General features: G+C 44.3%; 2 protein-coding genes across 10 annotated transcripts in view; one reads left to right on the forward strand and one right to left on the reverse strand.

Annotated features, from left to right (window-relative positions):
* GRIP2 (glutamate receptor interacting protein 2) overlaps positions 1-5,327 on the forward strand; it is a 57,026-nt gene extending 51,699 nt beyond the window's left edge. The window contains exons 21-23 of one of the 2 annotated variants that reach the window (XM_027882690.1): positions 946-1,182; positions 2,831-3,083; positions 5,269-5,327. In XM_027882690.1, coding sequence (XP_027738491.1) covers positions 946-1,182; positions 2,831-3,049 — 456 coding nt within the window. In that variant the 3' untranslated portion in view covers positions 3,050-3,083; positions 5,269-5,327. Of the gene's footprint in view, positions 1-945; positions 1,183-2,830; positions 4,588-5,268 lie in introns of those variants that run through there. The other variant, XM_027882689.1, reaches the window with a different exon arrangement.
* Positions 5,328-9,879: 4,552 nt separating this feature from the next.
* Positions 9,880-17,064, reverse strand: part of SLC6A6 (solute carrier family 6 member 6) — a 57,158-nt gene continuing 49,973 nt past the window's right edge. For all 8 annotated transcript variants that reach the window (XM_027882647.1, XM_027882645.1, XM_027882651.1 and 5 more), the window contains one exon: positions 9,880-16,710. In XM_027882647.1, coding sequence (XP_027738448.1) covers positions 16,570-16,710 — 141 coding nt within the window. In that variant the 3' untranslated portion in view covers positions 9,880-16,569. The remainder of the gene's footprint in view (positions 16,711-17,064) is intronic.

Here is a 17,064-nt window from a genome sequence, read left to right on the forward strand (position 1 = left end):
GACTTAGTTGTGTGATATTTCCCCTGTGCACATGAGCAATTGCTCTTTGACTTGCCACATTTAGCGTTGGAGAATTTTGCTATCTGCTCCCTACCTTTCCTTTCCTTTTTTCTACGTTTTGACATTTAATGAGACTGCAGACCCTTGAAGACTGAACTTTGAAATCACAGTTTTCATTTCGCTGTTTAAATGGGCTCTGTGACCTGGAGCCAGCTGAGGTTCCACAGACTGGATTCTTGACTCCTTCGTTAGCTTTGATCAATGTAATCTCATTACTGAAAAGCATTGCCAAATGGAATCGAATCTACTTAGGGGCATCTTTTAATGGATTCTATCAAGGATGACCAAGCTTAAATACTACTTAATTTCATATTTTTAACTCAGTTTTGCTCAGTGACAGCTCCCATTTACTGACAGATAAAATCCTCATTTCTCTGCTGAATTGGCCTCAGTGGAGTCCAAGGTATTGACTTCCCTGGGCCGTTGGCAGCACTGTGTGATACTGGTGGGGACCTACAGCCTGCAGGGGTAGGCTGGAGAGCCAGGCAGACTGTGGTTCCTCTGGGAGCCCCCTGAGATTGGGATATTCATCCTTCTTGACTGTCAAGATGATTCCTGCACAATATGAGGCCTGTCTGGTGCTGTTTGTGTAGAAGGGTTCATTGAAAAATACCGAGATGCTTCACAAGTGCTTCCTTCTGAGACAAAGCTCCTGTTGGGGTGGGGTTGGAGAGCACAGAGTGGGTCAGCCATAGACCTGGAAGCAGGCTCCCGAGGTCTGGGAATGGGTCTTACAGCTAATAGGAAGAGATTTTTGGTAGTTATTTTCTGATTGATGAGGACAATGGTACCGCCCTGTTGTTGTCTGTGCCGCTTTAGTTGCCGTGTTGTCCATCTCTTCCTGCTACTGGCTCAGCAGAGTGACATGATGCCCTCTCCCTACAGGCATCCATCATGACAGGGAGTGTGCACAACCTGGGCTTGGAGGGCAGCAAGCTGCTCCTGGACTCTGTCAACCCATCGGGAATGAGCCCATTGAGGAAAGCGAACTCCAGCTGTGGTGACCGACAGACTGAGGGCAGTAGCTCCCCTGCCAAGAAGAACGAGAGGAACCTGGACATGAAGAAGATCGAGAAGGAGATGCAGGAAATCATGTCCCCAACTCCCCTTGAGTTTCACAAGGTTTGTATTGCCAAGGGGCAGTCTAGCTCTAGCACTGCAGATGGTTAAAACTGTAGAAGCTTTACAACCCTGTAAAAAATCTTCCTTGTTCAGGAGGATCCCCAGAAAATGTTCCTCATTAAAGCTGGACCTCACCAAGGTCAGAGCAAAGGTTTCCAGAGGGTCAGATTAAGACGAGGGGCCCTCTTCAGAAAAGTAACTGGATTTAGCTGCCATGATTCAACAGGGTTCAAACCTGTGCTTTGCTGTTTTTCTTAATGTATAAGATTTCCAGATCCTTGTGTTGTGGAATTCGTTAATTGGTACTACAGATAAAAACGAAAGAGCCCAAAGTATGTCCCTGTGGAGACCCATCAGCCCTTTTCCTGTGGCACACTCCATTCAGTAGGCCACTTCCCTTATAAAAAATAACTTATTTGCCCTCCCCTTCCCTCCCACCCCCAGCCTTTCCTGTAGAGGTGACAATGGTAGGACTTTAATGGTAGGATACCGGTTTGAATTCAGCATCGAGATGAATGTAGCCAGCTCAAGCATGGCATAAGGCAGCAGGAATTAGAAAAGGTAATTAACTGTTGAAGCAGAATGCAAGCAGGGAAGGGAGCTGGAGAGGTTTCAAGAATTTGTCTTTTTCTTTCCTAGTGTGACTTTAGAATAAAACTTGCAGTTATGGTAGGTGGAAAAAACAACCTTTTCATGTTTGATCTGCTTTTGCCCTTCAGGGCATGGCAAATGTATATTTAAATAAAACTCCTTCATACCTGAAGGAGGAGAGCTGTGTAACTAGGCATGTTATGGGGTGACTCTTCATTCTGCTGGAGCAACTGGTGTTGACTGTTTGGAAATGAGGTTGAGGCCAGGTGGGCTGCTCCTGTGTGTCATCCTGAGCATTGTCCTTCCCAAGAACTGCACATCCATGAGGCTTACCCAGCCAAGAGCACAGTTATGGAGTTAGAGCCACAGTAGAGATGCACTCCCAGTTCATGAGAGGCAAAGGGAGATTTTGGTGGTGTTGGGGAATCAGTTCCAGCAGTGCTCTCCTCCTTTAGATGAGACCAAAGTGTGAGGTTATGCCTTTCTTGTCCTCAGTACATCAGCACTTATTGATATGAGTTTTCTGAAAAGAACTTGTGAATAATATGCAGAATTTTAGATGCTCCTGCTGAGTAACGTATTATAAAAATGAGCTGTTTTCACATTTCACTTGCTACATTGAAATTTCCCCGAGAACATGTTAATTTTTCATGTGGTGGCCTGGCACATATAGAGGGTACATGGCGTAACCTGGCCAGGAAAGGAGATGCTCCATTAATAACACTTGTTTGTTGCTCTTTGGGTGAAACAAGAGCTGTCTTTATTACCCTGCTTATGTTTCCTTCCACATCTAAGGGTGAGGGACTGTCCTGGGGTTGGTTTTATGCCAGCCACCGAAGCAATTCTCCACGTGATCTACCTGAGGTAATGGTGTCAGGTAAATAAGGCTCAATATGTGTTAATTGCACAGGCTAAGAAAAATCTGCCCAGGAGACACAGAGCAGAATTTCTGTAGGTCTGCACACATTACCCATGCTACTGCCAACCTGCCAACCCTGTACATCACCTCCTTACTCTGCTGCATTAACACATGCTTTGTCTGTTTCTGCCTCTCCAGATGACACTCCACAAAGATCCGGAGAGGGAAGATTTCGGATTCAGTTTGTCAGATGGCCTGCTAGAGAAAGGTGTCTATGTAAATATGGTCCGTCCGGATGGGCCAGCAGATCAGTGTGGCCTCAAGCCATATGACAGAGTGCTTCAGGTAATAAATGAAAAATGCAGTTCTGGAGGCTGGGACGGAGTGAATGAGTGGCTGAGAGGAAGAGAGAAGTGAGACCCATCCATGACAGCACTAACTTTAATGAAAGGTAATAGTTAGCCAACTAGGTGAGCTCTTAGCCACCAAGCACTCAGTGGGACCTGTGGTTTATAATAAGAAATCACTAGGTAGTACCTTCAGGTGGTACCCCAGGTGGTACCCCTATTCCAGGACACAGTCTGTCCCAGCACTGCCCTTTTTGAATTTGGACAGCTCAAAACAAGCAAAAAACTGTGTTGCTTCCTCTCCTCACCCTGAATCCTTTTCCTGGTTTTCGGATGAACCAGATCGTATTGACTGATACGTGTTCCTGTGAAGCCCCTTGCAGAGTTAAGTAATATTCATGAAGTTCTGTGCATGCCTTTGACAACTAAAAGAGTTTTCTAGGAAACACATCCTTCAAGCAAAGTGGTTTTTTATGGATATTTTTCTTTGAAAGAGACTTGATCTGGAATAGGTGATACAGAAACAGAATAAACACTCTGGCCAAAAGCACAGTCTGTAATGTGTGTCCTGGGCAAATTGGACTACCAGAGGAACAGAAAGAGCCTGGTGAGATTGCAGAGGAGCTTTTTATGGACGAAAACCAACTATTTTAGCTTTGGGGCAACTCAGACAGCAACTGAAGGAAGTGCAACCTCAATGGAAAAATTGCCACCATTTGGAAATGTAGATATTGTGACCATATTTGGAAACACTCAGAAAGATGTTTAGTTTTACTGATTTCTAGGCGGGGGTTCTTAGCAGTCGGATTAGAGCCAATATATTATGTACATCAGGTAACTGGAGGACTGGCAGCACTGTGGGGAACCTTGTTTAAGCTTGTTATGGTCTCTAGCCAGTTGGCTGCTATACAATTACTCCTTCTCAGCTTCAAATAAAAGATGGTGCAAGAATGAACAAGAAGCTAATTAGGCTCTGGGCTGCCTTTCTGTTCCATGTTGGATGTGATGCTTTTTCGCGAGTGCCAAGTGCTCTGGGAGGTGTGCCCAAAATCCTAAACAGAGCGGCATGGAAACTTTCGACACCCTCCTTGCACATGCTGGGCCGCACAGCTCACACCTACGAGCAGATGAGGTGATTGCCATGGCGCTGACATGTGGAGCTGTGAGTGAGGGATTGCAGACCCGGTACGGGCGACTCCCCTCCAGAAGTACAGAGGTGCATTGCTGAGGATGCTTCACAGTGCTGCGGATCGTGGTCATGGTGATGTGCCTGAAGGCCAGTGGAACACCTTATCCCTGCTGTCACAGACCCTCTGCCGCTCAGCTGGATGGATTAACCGGAGCATGGCATTGTAGGAATGGCACTTCTGCACTGGGACTGCCTGGCTGGCATAGAGCAAGGGCAGAACAAGCTCCTTGTTTATCTCTCCTTGCCCATGAGTTGGCTAGAAATTGTCCCTTGTTACTACACTGTAAGGAGCAGTGTTGGGGTCAGCTGTGTGGACACAGGGAGACACCACTACCATCAGAGAGCCCAGCTACGTGGGCATGCATTAATTCTGGGAAAGAGTTTGGGATGGAAGCATTGTAGGGACTCATCCAGCCTTTACCCGGGTGGTTTTTGCAGATGACCCAGCCCAGAAATACACTTGAAGGTCTGCAAGAGCCAGCAGTACCTGCTTTCACTGTTGAATCCTACAGAGAGAATTTGCAGCTGCCTCCTAAGCCCACATGAAATGCATCCAGGCTCCTGTGAAATGAAGAATGTAAATGGCAAGAGGAAAAGCAGAAACTGTTCAGTATAGTCTCAGTTTACTGCTGGTTAAGCTGGCAAATGGTTTCCAGAAGCCTCATGGCTTTATTTGTTTTCTAGGTGCTGAATACTCAGCACCACAAATTTAGGGCCAGTAAAAGCCATGATGGCAAAAAAATCACGTAAAACAGCAACCTTTTCTCTACAGGCTTGAACTGGAGAACTGTTTTTGAGCCCTGTAGTGTTTAATACTTGTACTTGTACCCCCAGGCACTGGGGGTCAGGGTTCATGCCTGATCCAGACTTTTTTTTCCCCCTTCCTCTGCCAGTTACTACATCATTCCTCAGCTAAGCAAGGATGCTCAGTCTAAAGGGGTGTCTCTGCTCTGCTCCATTCTGAACCTGGAATCAGGGATCCCCAAATACTGTGTGTTTTGCCAGGTGTGGGTTTAGCACTAATCTTTAAATTTTCTGACTAACAAACTTAATCTTTCTGTTATTCCTCCCCATGGCACATCCTAAATCCATCCCCACAGGTAAATCGCATCCGAACAAGAGACTTTGACTGCTGTCTGGCCGTTCCCTTGATTTCGGAGGCTGGAGATAAGCTGGACCTGGTGATTAGCCGAAACCCCTTGGCAATGGCTGCCAACGCTCCCTCGGAGGGGAACAGAGAGTTGCCGGTGCACATGTCCCACGGAGCCGAGGTCAAGGCGAGTGTCCAGACATTCTGAGTGGTGGGAGCAGAGCAGATGATGCCCAGGGCCTCTGCTGAGCTGTTGTGGTATTTGGGGTGTTTCTCCTGTTTTTTGCACTGGTATTTGTAAATGCTGTGTGTACCATAACCTGCAAGTGGGGAGGTGGGTCTTCAGTGAGCCTGTAGACTGCCAAACATTGCTGGGAAGGGCAGATCTGGATGCGCATCTGGGGGCTGTGGCAGCGATGGCGATGGGATGAGCTGCCGACGGGAGGAAGGAGCATCCACAGCCATCTCCCATGGCAGAACGTCCCCCTGTGCCCCAGCCACTGAGTGTGCAGGGTCCTGCCTCCAACATCCTCCTTGCCCTGAAGGCCTTGGCCATCCTATAAACACACATGGTGCTATTATGTTCCTTGTTTGCTCAGTTAATTGCATACAGCAGGACTGAAATGCCTTTCCTTTTATGTTGTGCCCATGTCCATCCTTCCAACACTCCTGACAAATCAATTCCTGCAGCCCCTTGCACTCCCGGTGCAGGGCAGTGGAGAGCGCTGGTTAAAAAGACATTTAAAAAAGAGCTTGAGAGTGTCTAGATTCAATTCTTGTTCAAAAACTGGTATTTGCAGCTGCCTCCTGACAGACCCATCCACACTGCCCCCCAGGCCTGGCTCGCCCCATGGTGGGATGAGGCACCTTGTCTTGGCATGGATTCCCATGAACAATGTGTTTACCTGTGCTGCAGTACTTAATACAGAGTAGAGGCTGTACCCAAGGTAAAGGCCTTGAGTACCTGCTCAAATCCCCAGCCACCTTGTTTGTCTGAGCTTTATGGAGATCTCTTGCTTGCAAACCTGGCCTGTGCCCGCAAGTAAATAGCAGAATAGTGAAATTCCCAGAGCTGCCCCCGATGTTTTGAATTAATGAAACCTTGTTGTCTCCCATCAGGCAGTGGCATGACAAGCCCCTCGTTAGGTGGAGGTTGTGTCCCTGTGTCCCATGTGGGCTGGGCAGTGTGTGTTTGCCTGTTGCTGGCCTCATGTGGCTTTGCAAGCATGATGCTCCCCTCCCTCCCCAGAGCCCCCGGCCCCGTGTGGAAGAGGGGCTGTGATGTTTGCATCGGTGCCCTCCTCTGCCTGCCACGTTCCACCCGTTAGCACTTTATGGTGATGTTCGTGTCCCGGTGGTGGCGTGAGCCTGGCATTGCTTTCCCTGGGAAGGCTCAGGCACAGCGGAGTGGAGGAGCCTGTCAGTCGGACAACGCAGCCCCGAGCCCACTGTGCCCATTCCCTGCTCAGCCTTTTGGCTTCTCCATCGCCACCTCAAGGGGTGCCCACAGGTGGGTGTACAGCACAGGTGTGTTGCTTTGCTGAGCCAGGACTTGTCCCCCCACTGTCCGTCCCTGACATCCCTCTGTGACAGCACAACATGTCAGGGTGTTTCTTCCAGACACGTGCCCGGCCCCATCCAGCTATTTGTCGTCGTAGCCATTTTCTCTTTGAGTATGCAATATCCCATACCATTGCTGCCACACCTAGATAATGTGCCATAATTGATACTGTGGAGCATTGATAGTGCAGCCGAAAGTGTTTTTATATGCAATATTCTGAGCAGTGGAAGCTCACTGGGGCTTCTCATAGGTTTTTAATGAAGACTTTTATTAAAGGCTTTAAAAAAAAAAAAAAAGGAGGAAGAAGAAACTTGGTCCTTGTATCCCTTCCTATGCATTTTGAATGATATGAAGATGAAATGCATTACTTAAATGTGTATTTTTATCCATATATTAGAGTGTATTCCTTGTAAAGTATTTTTATATGCTAATTTTCTTATGTATCTATGAAAGCACAATATTTAAAAGTACAGCATTTCAAAGAATATTTTAGTCCTGTTTTGGACCTATTTGTAAATCTCTGTATTTAAATGGGATTGCAATGACTTGGACTTTTTTTTTTTTTAATTAAATAAAAGCAAATGAAATGCATTTGTTTTGGTTTATGTCTCTCTCTCTGCTGCAGGACAATAGTGAGGCAACGCTCTGGTTCCAGCAGCGTTTTAACTTGCCAAAGGACCCCCATTTATGAGACACCTTGAAGGACAAGGGGGAGGAGGACACGCAGAGGGTTCTTCTGGGAAGCCACTGTTTGTAGGGCTACCAGTGTAGGGATGGGGTTGTCCCTTGTCACCACACAGCAGTGGGACTTGGGTCGCTTCCTTCCCTGTGGACATGGAGGCAATTTTGCTGTAGCTGGTAGCAGTAAGAGCTGGAGATGCTCAGTGCACGTGGTTACAGCACTGCTTGCAACTTTCCCACACTGGAAATATTGTTGGATTGAAGCTGGACTACTTCATGACAAAACACTGATGCAGCAAAGCACATGGTTGCCGTGACGTGGCAACATTTGCAAGGCTGTGGTTAATCTCTGGAGATAGGTTAGAAAACTGCTGGAGGACAGTGTGCTGGCAGGAGATGTCCCATGTGATGCTCAGCACCCTGCAGCTCCAGTGGGGTGCCTTGGGGAGCTCTACTGTGGTAGCCAAATTATCCCACCCCTGAAACTAGACATCCAAAGAGATGATTAGAGCACAGTGCTAATAATGCCAAAGTTGTGGCTTTGATCCTTGTATGGGCCATTCACTTAAGAGTTGGGCTCGATGTGTGATCCTTGTGGGTCCCTTCCAACTCACAATATTCTGTGACTGCCATGAATCCAGAACATAGTTCCTTGTGTCCTCATGTTTAGGATTTCTTCCCTATGCTATTGCAAAGTGGTTTGGGGTGACCCATGCTCCCAGTGTGGGCAGTATAGGCTGCACTACTCCCTGGATACTCCCCACAGGGAATCTCTGCTCACTGGCAAGGAAAGGGTGAGCTGGGTTTTGCAACCCTTCATGCCCAAGTGGGTAATGCAGGAATTTTCGGAGACCGAGCAAAAATGCTCCTGGTTAGACCTGGGGAATCATTGCCACGTAAACAAGCCTTATCTGCCAGATTATCTGCCATCTCTGGCTGCCCTCCTGGGGCAAAGACTTCAGAACAAGGCCCTTCGCACATTTGGCACCAGGGCCTGGCCAAAGCTGCGCAGGAGCCAACCAAGGCACTGGAGCGATGTCAGGTTGAACCAGTGCCCGTGCAACGTGACCCACAGGGTTTTGGTGTGTACCAGGTAAAAGGTTAACATGGTGCTGCTCCCCTGGTATGTGCCTTGGTGGGCAACATCTCCTCCTGCTTATGTCACCTTTCATCCCGTGGACCTCAGCTGATGGAAGCAGCTGCAGCCTTGGGCAGGTGATGGCTGCCCATGGCAGGTAGTTGAAACCCTTCAGCAGCACCCCGTGGCACTCAGTGGCTTTTTTTAGTTCCTTGTTTATTTATTTTATTTTAACCTGAGGCACACTACAGCTGCTGTCTGTGCTGCTATCAGGCTACTCAGCCCAGGCATTGCAGGTTGTGCTGATGAGAGGAGAAATACCTGACAAAGTCCTCAATCACACCCAGCAAAATAACCAATCAAGCCAAAAACCACCAAATAAAGACAGGTGTGGGGCGGATCTTGGGCATGGGGTGCTGGAGGCTCAGCAGTGATACTCAAATTCTTTGCTTTTCACAAACAGTAGCCACCTACATGTTGGGGTTTTTTTCTTCCCCTACCTCAAATCAGGACTTAAGGAATGGACTTGCTGGTTTAACCTCCATCTCTTTGACTGAAGAGGTCATCAGGAAGCTTGAAATAACCAGTCCCATACACTGGGAAAATAAATGTTGGGTTAGTTTTTTTTTTTCCTTTCTATTGTGCTTTCCTGATGTATTTGAACCCTCGTGGTAGTGGTGTCATGCATGGGCTGGGTGCTGGGCACTGGCTGGTTAGAGGTGAGAGGTGGCTTTTGCTTCACTTGTTTTTCTTGGGTTTGGTTTTTTACCTCTTTGATGTGCTTTGTTGTGGGTTCTTTTATCCCCCCCTTTTTTAATTATTAACCTGTCTGTATCCCAACCCAGGAATTTTTGCACTTTTAGCCTTCTGATTCTCTCCCCATCTCACTGGCTGAGGGGGTGAGTGGCTGCTTGGGGGTGAGCTGTCAAAAACAAACCAACAACCCCAAAATAAGTAGTAGGTTTAAAAGAAGAAATGAACTGCTCAAACAATAAAAAAAACCATCCAAGAGCATAGCTGGTTTATAAAGGAAAGTTTTATTTTCAGTTATAAGGTGATTACAAACTCATCTAAAAAAGCAAAGATGACTTAAAAATATCCATATACATTTTATTTATCTAAAAAGCAAAACAGAAACTGCAAAATACAAACATTTACCATATACACAAAGGTTAGAGGGTTTTAGGATTAAATTACACTCCAGGATTTTTTTTTTTTTTCAAATACAAATATTCCATTTTGGAACACACAAAAAATGTTTTAAAATGTTTTAAAAATATTTTTAACGTTTTTTTTTCTTTAAAAAAAGTTCAGATGACATTTTTAAGGAGGCCATTGTTGTCTTAGCCTCCTTGCTGTATGTGCTACTTATCACATTACTGTAGTCACAGTTGCTAGGAGTTAAATAATAATAAAAAAAACCACCACTGTTTTTTTTTTTAGCCAAATACATCAAACAAGATGGACCACCTCTTACAATGTGAAGTCCCTGGCAACATTATCAGGTAACAATCACAACATTACACTGGAGAAAAACAACATCCTATTGAACAACAAGCACTTCAGAACAGTACTGGGATGCTGCGATGCTGAGAGACCGGCGCTGGCTTCCAGGACAGGAGCAGGTGACAAACTAACTCAACTTGCCCCCTCAGGATTTTTTTTTTTTTTTATCAGCCTCTCAACATAATTTTGCCACTGTTTTTACTGAAAAAAAAAAAATTCAAATCTTTTTAACATCTCAACTGCAGAAGCAGGGAGAGTTAGAAACGGCGCGTGTTGTGCTCACAGGGACTCTGCCACAGGGCTGGAGCCTCCCCCCACATATGCACGCACACAGAGCACGTGCACAGCTCCTTAGCAGAAATCAAGTTTCACTCTCTTTTTTAGATTTTTTTATTCCCCATTATTTCTTCCGATTTCTCAAGTCAGCTCACGTTTTCCCTGTGCTGCCAATGGGAAAGTGAGTAGCACCATCCCGCTGTGCACTGCAGAGCCATGGGGAACAAGCCTGCAAAAACTTGCCCCTTTCCAAATTCTCTTTAATTTACTTTACTCCTAAAGCTTGAGGTAATTGAATTTTGACACTTTCACTGATTATTTCAAATTAGGACACAACAGCTGTGTCTGCTCTGACATTCAATAGCCCAGCAATACCAGCAGGGTCAGGCTCTTTTCCAGTTACAAACCCTGTCACTAAAGTTTTCCACCTTTGATGGGGATGGGTGGGGTGTTTTCTTAATTGTTTCAATCGGCAAAATTTTGAGCCTGCCTTTTTTTGGGTCAAATGGTGTCTGAAGCTATTTCTGCTCCTGTTTTAGGACATGGGTTAATTGAAATCACCAATTCCCACTGACAACTGGAAAAAAAACCCACACAAAAATGTGACTTTTTCTATTTATTTTTTTAATAGAAACAAACAAATTGAGACTTACTTTTTTCTTTAAACACAGAAGCATTGTCCATATAAACATTTATTCTGGGCTGGCAGAAAAGAGCCACAGTTCAGTAGAGGGTACAGGGCTGGAGTGGGCAGTTTTCCAGCAGCGGCTGGTGCTGGTAATACTCAAGTCTTCCTTGAGCAATCTTTCCCATAGGCTCAAATTGACCATTAATACCATAAGAAAATTTTTGTGACCAAAATATGGAGCTCAGGGAGCCTCTTTTGCATTAGTTCATGGGTTTCTTAAGTGTCGTCACTAAATTGACTGAATACTTTTTGTTTCTTAAGCTTACCTTTGATTATAAGAAATAAAAGAAGCCACCAGAGTCTGACAGTTCCTGACCTTTGCTCATGCAAATATACAAATACACAGCTACATGTCAATCCTAACCACAAGGCTTTGAATGCTGATTTTGGAGAAAACAAGTCCAAGGCAGCTGCCTGAACCCACACCACACCCAACCTCCCATGCCAGGAGCCGTGTAGTGCCTACAAGGAGCCAGGAGAGCTTTCAAGTCCAACCTTAAGGCTTCCTTGGAGGGGCCATGGTCCAGGATTTTGTCATTACTTTCCTTCTTCCATCACCCTCATTTAGGAAAGCCCATCTGGACACGCTTGTAGGTTGGCTCTTAAATGGCAAGTGGTGCCTAAACCTCCTCAATCCTCATCCTGAACAGCTTGGCAAGACTTACACAAATGATTTGCAGCCTAGGAATAGAAGCAATGTCCCCACTGTGTGCGTGCATATGAGGGTGGAAGATTTCATCTACTAGTCTACTTAAACACAGATTTATTTTTATTCTTTTTACTGAAAGTGAGCAACTTCCATTGAACCTCCTTGGAAATGATGTCAGAGTCATCTTTCTTCCAAGTGTACTTGAGCTGCTTAACTAACTTGTCCACTCCATTCAATGCACAGCTTATTTAACATTTTATATACATTGTGCCTCCACGAGTGATCAGGTAGTGACCACAAGATAGGGAAGCTAATAATCAGTTATTCAAAAATGTTCAAATCCTTCTCCCATGGATGGAAGCTTGCCATTGATGCAGCAAGTGGGAGCTTTGAACCCAAGTGTGACAAGCACAACCCCAACGAAACTGTAAGTCTCCTTAGCAAATAAAAACAGACCAGGAGGAGACTTGGAAAAGACCTATTGAATGGAGATGTCCATGTGTCTTCAGATGTACTTGACTTATCTAACGCTGAGACAAAGAAGAGGAACCAGGAGCATTTGCAGTTGAGAAAGGAGGATGCACACAGGACTGGAAACAGTTGCAGAAGGTGCGGTCCTGACGGTGACATTAAAGGCTCTGCTGATGGTTCCTGGGTTGCTGGTTTGTTTTTTTATTTTTTTGGTGTTACAACTGTAAGGCTGCACTTTTTTTTTTCTTTTCTTTTCCTCATTTTCTCCTCTCCCCAAGAATAGCAGCGAAAACCAGTTTTGCTGAGCTGTTCCAGCAGACCATTCCTAACTCCTCTCCAGCCCCTAATTCCAGGAGCTGCGCTGCTGCTGTAGGGTGACCACCAGCGCTGTTCTAGATCGCAAATACAGCTGACACACTTTTGTATTTTCATTTACAACACAGGAAAAAAAATCCATTGTGGACCTACTATCTCAAACTTTAAAAGAGGACTTTTCTAAGTGTGCGGATCTGTTTGGACCAGATGAAAAGGAAAGCTATGGATGAGAAGGAAAATTAGAATAATAACAACAACAACAATAAAAAACCAGTTCTATTTATGAAATCATACTGTTTAAATACTGAGATACAGACTACTGGTAAAGTCCCTTACAATAGATGCTCATTCAGTGAGATCATCACTAGTGACAGGTGAACTGAAAAGGTTTGGAAAATTGGAAAAAGTAAGAAACGGGTCAGAAAATCTCATGGGGAAAATGTTCCCCTTTACATTTCTACTATGTCTTGATTACAGTTCAGCTGGAAATAAATACTGCTGAAACTCTGCCGTTTTCAAGCCCAGAAGAACCCATGAATACAAAGGTACATTAAATATGAAAAGGTGTGCGTTTTGTCTTGGTTTATTCTGGCTTTAATCTCAGGGATCTGGTTCTAAAGATCTCACATCAAAACTACACTAAGTTTTCCCTGGATCCAAACCAGTTCATCTATGACTAGTCATGATACTTTAATATAGAGTTCCTCATTTACACAAAACAGGTAAAATAGGTCACAAGAGTTTAAACAAGTAAATATATGAAAAAAATCAGTTGTCTTTGCAGTCAAAATAGGTAGAAAACACAAACTTTTTTTTTAAATCATTTTTTAATAAATTTGGCAGAGGATCATGTTGAAATGCAAATTTATCACCAAGAAAAGTTTAGAAATCTGATAAAATTGTTAGGAAAACCCCCCAAAACTATAAAAATGCAAATGTTCTCACTGGAACTCAAACCCCAGATAAAACAAGAGGAATTAAGTTTTTGGTTTTTTTTTTTTTTTGTTTTTTTGTTTTTCAGGGAAGAGGGAGGGAAAGTGGAACTGTTTTCCAGAAACAATAATTTCTTGGCTCTTGGTGAGTCCCAGACCTCCCTTGCAGTTGTGCTAAGGAGCACAGCAGGGCCAGAGAAGCTGACACAGAGAACGCTCCAATGAGGTTGTTGCATATGTACAAGACATTTTCACTTGGAACATGGAAGCGACTGATTTGAATGGCACAGTTTGTATCGAAATGGGGCTGGGTTCTAGTTCTCTAGTAGTTGTATATTTAAAGGTGTAGTATTAGCCCTCTGGTTCTTCACACAAAGACACTCTTCCCAACATGGGAGATGTTTAAATACCCAGCTGACTTGCTGGAGACATCTCTGATGTAGCCAAACCATTTTTTTCCCCTAACTAAAGCTTGTCTCACCTCTACAGCACAAAAGTGATGTGCAAACTATATAATCTCAAACACAGTTGCATGACAATGTATGTATATATATATATATATATAAAAAAGGAAATAAATCAAACATCAGTGTTTCATCTGCACTCACAAAAACCATTAATTTAGACCCCCCTAACCTTCTACTCCCTCTTCACCTGTGCCTGTTTGCTGCAGACACTAATTGTAACTCAAAAATGAGAGTCCAAGATGAAGCCCACTAAGAGAGTTATCTTTGATTATGCTTCCGTGCCTTTGATTGTTACAGGCTATTTAAAAAAAAAAAAAAAAAAGCTGTATGCATGTTTCTTTATTTTGGGCACATTTTATGACACCCTGTGGCTCTCAGAATTCCTCCTGTGACCTTTGATGGCTGTTGTCACTTGTTTAGCAGGTGTCATTAGATATTTGCCATCTCCAACTTTGGAAAAGTTTCATTTAGAGCTCTCATAATACAGCAACCAGAAAAATAAAACAAAAGTAACTCTACTGCAGCTGGTTTTGTTGCTGCAACTCAGCTATCTGATGTAAAAATATCTACAAATTCCAACTAGAAAGATTTTGAAAGTTATAGATGCAGCCACTTTTTTCTTTCTTTAATAATTATTTTGGTCCATCTCTTAGTTTTAAATCACTCCTTTTCTGTTACAGGAAAACCAACAAGTTAACAAGTGTTTGTGCTGCTGTGGCCATTTAGCCCATGGGACAAGAAAAAAATAAAATAAAACTACTGTGTAGGAATGTTAAGAACTGGTTATGTTCCTGTTTAGATAAATGACAAACTCTGCCCTGACAGACTAAGCTGACAGCAGAATAAGCAAACTCTGCTTTTATCAAGCATTCCTTCTAAATACCTTTGGATAGCCTAACTGTGGTACACAAGAAAAAACTCTCTTCCTCTAATACAATGCCCACAAGAAAAGGCCAAGTTTTGCCAGAGAACCTGTTCCCAGCACAACCTGCTCAAGTTTAAAAAAAAAAAAAAAAGAAAAAGGCTTTTGTCCAGGTTTTGGACAGTCTTCAGGGATTCAATTCCCCATGGAAACATTCACCTGGACCACATGAAGGGGACCTCCCCATTCCTACACTCCTTGTAGTGGTTTCTCTTCCCAGTCTCACCTGGAACGGTACCCAATTCCTACTGATCAATACAAAATATTTCAGTGTTACATGTTCCCTTTAATTTAAATTCCAAAAAGCCCTCTTTCTTCAGCATATGAGATTCATAAATATGTCTTCAACCCTCCTTTCTCCCCAGAAAACCAAATCACATCAAATCAAACTGTGGTTTAACCCAGTGATGAGCAAGGAGACCAGGGGCTCTAGGTCCACTACTGCTATTTAGTAACATGTGACAAGGGACTTACAGAGTTCTCTTGTCTGTTCCTCCAACAGCAATGACCAACAACCCCTGTCCCCCCAAAAATACACAAATAAAGCAAATCCTGGTTACCAAACTTGGAAAAGCATTTTTGAGATACATGGATGAAAAGCACCTGTTTGCTGTGTGATATTATTATCATCATTACTATTATTATTAACAATGTGTCTGTTATCAATACCGGTTCACCAGGTGAGTGGTTTTGTTCCTCCTGTCAGGGATGACCTGGTTTGTGTTCACTCCTGAATGGTCAGAGTCCAGAAGTGATTATTTTATTTTTCTGCCCCAAACCAAAATCCAAATGAGGAAATGAACATCTGAAGCACCCTGAGGTAGGAGCTGCTTTTCCCCTCTTGGCTCCTCAGTGCTCACCCCACTGCAATGGGGACAGGCTGCCATCCCAGTTTGCAGAATTCAAGTTTACACCAGTGTCACTGCATCAAAATATGCTTTGCTGGAAAATTCAGGAGCAGGTACTCAACCTCCCTGCCCACGCACAAACAGCAGGCATTTCACTCAGGTAAAAAAACTCCAAAATTCTAAAAAATAACAAAAACCCCCTGAAAACCTTGCCAAATCCTGCAAATACCTTCCTCAAGTCCTCCTCTATCAGTGTGACAGGGTCCCAGTGCCATCCCTGGGAGGGATGGCCACAAGGCTTTTCACACCCAGCTTCCCTTGCAAACTCCCTGCTCCAGCTGTTTGGCCATACCCTTATTCAGGGGCTGGCTAAACAAAACCCACTCCCTAAAGTGACCCTGATGCCTGTCGTTTACCACAATTGAACCAGAGGGTGGAAATACTACACCTTTGAAAATTCTCTTGAAACAGCATTTTTTTTACAAATTGTATCTCTCGACAGAGCTCCTTTTGTGTGTTCTGTAGGTTACCCTGCTCCCAACCATACCAGCACCTGAAATTGCTTTCTGAGACTTGAATGTATTGCTGGTAAGACAATCAATTCAAGTGGTAAGGTGTATAATATTTAGAGATAAAGATATATATATTTAAAAAAACCCAATAATAGTAAATTCCTGTAATATGTCTAGTCTGATATGAAAGCTCTCCCTCTACAGAGAGATGTCTGCTGTGATTACCTTACAAAATATTAAAAAAAAAAAAAAAACAACAAAAAACACACACACAAAAAATAACTTTCTCTGTGAGAAATAAAAATAAATCCTAGTGCAAATATAAAGCTCTGTAAACCTGGTCCTATGAGAATCTATGGTTAGTAAACGGCAGTTAAAGCAGGTTTATCCTCTCACAGAGAGAGCTCACATCATGGTTTCCACAATGATATGAGTTGGCTTGATCAATCCGCCATTCGAAGTTCCATTGGGGCAGAAGGGGGTGCCACTCTCCGTTTCTTTGGACCACCGATTCACTTCCTTGGGGGCAGCCACCGCCTTTATCCTCTGAAAGAAAGAAGGAAAGCAGAGGTGAGAGGACCAGGAGGCCTCTGAGTCTCCACACACAGGAGGGAGGATGCAGCAATCCAAGGGCAGGGATGGCACTGCTGGAGCCGTGTGTACACCCCACGGCTCTGCAGGGACACGGGGATCTGTGGAGCACTGCCTTCAACTTCTGCTCAGCTGCAGAGCCTGACTTGATGCAGGGAAGACAGACAGGAGACGGCATTCCCAGTGTTATCCAGCATCCTGCACACTGGGCTGTCAGTGCTGCTGCTGCTCAAATGATGTGTGTTCTCCTTCCTCATTTAGAAACAGCTCTGCCTCTCAGCCCAGCCCTCCGTGCCAAGTGGCAACTTC

This window comes from Empidonax traillii, unplaced genomic scaffold, assembly GCF_003031625.1.
Source record: "Empidonax traillii isolate 1590-97213 ecotype Southwest subspecies unplaced genomic scaffold, ASM303162v1 scaffold109:size1658292, whole genome shotgun sequence".
NCBI lineage: Eukaryota > Metazoa > Chordata > Aves > Passeriformes > Tyrannidae > Empidonax > Empidonax traillii.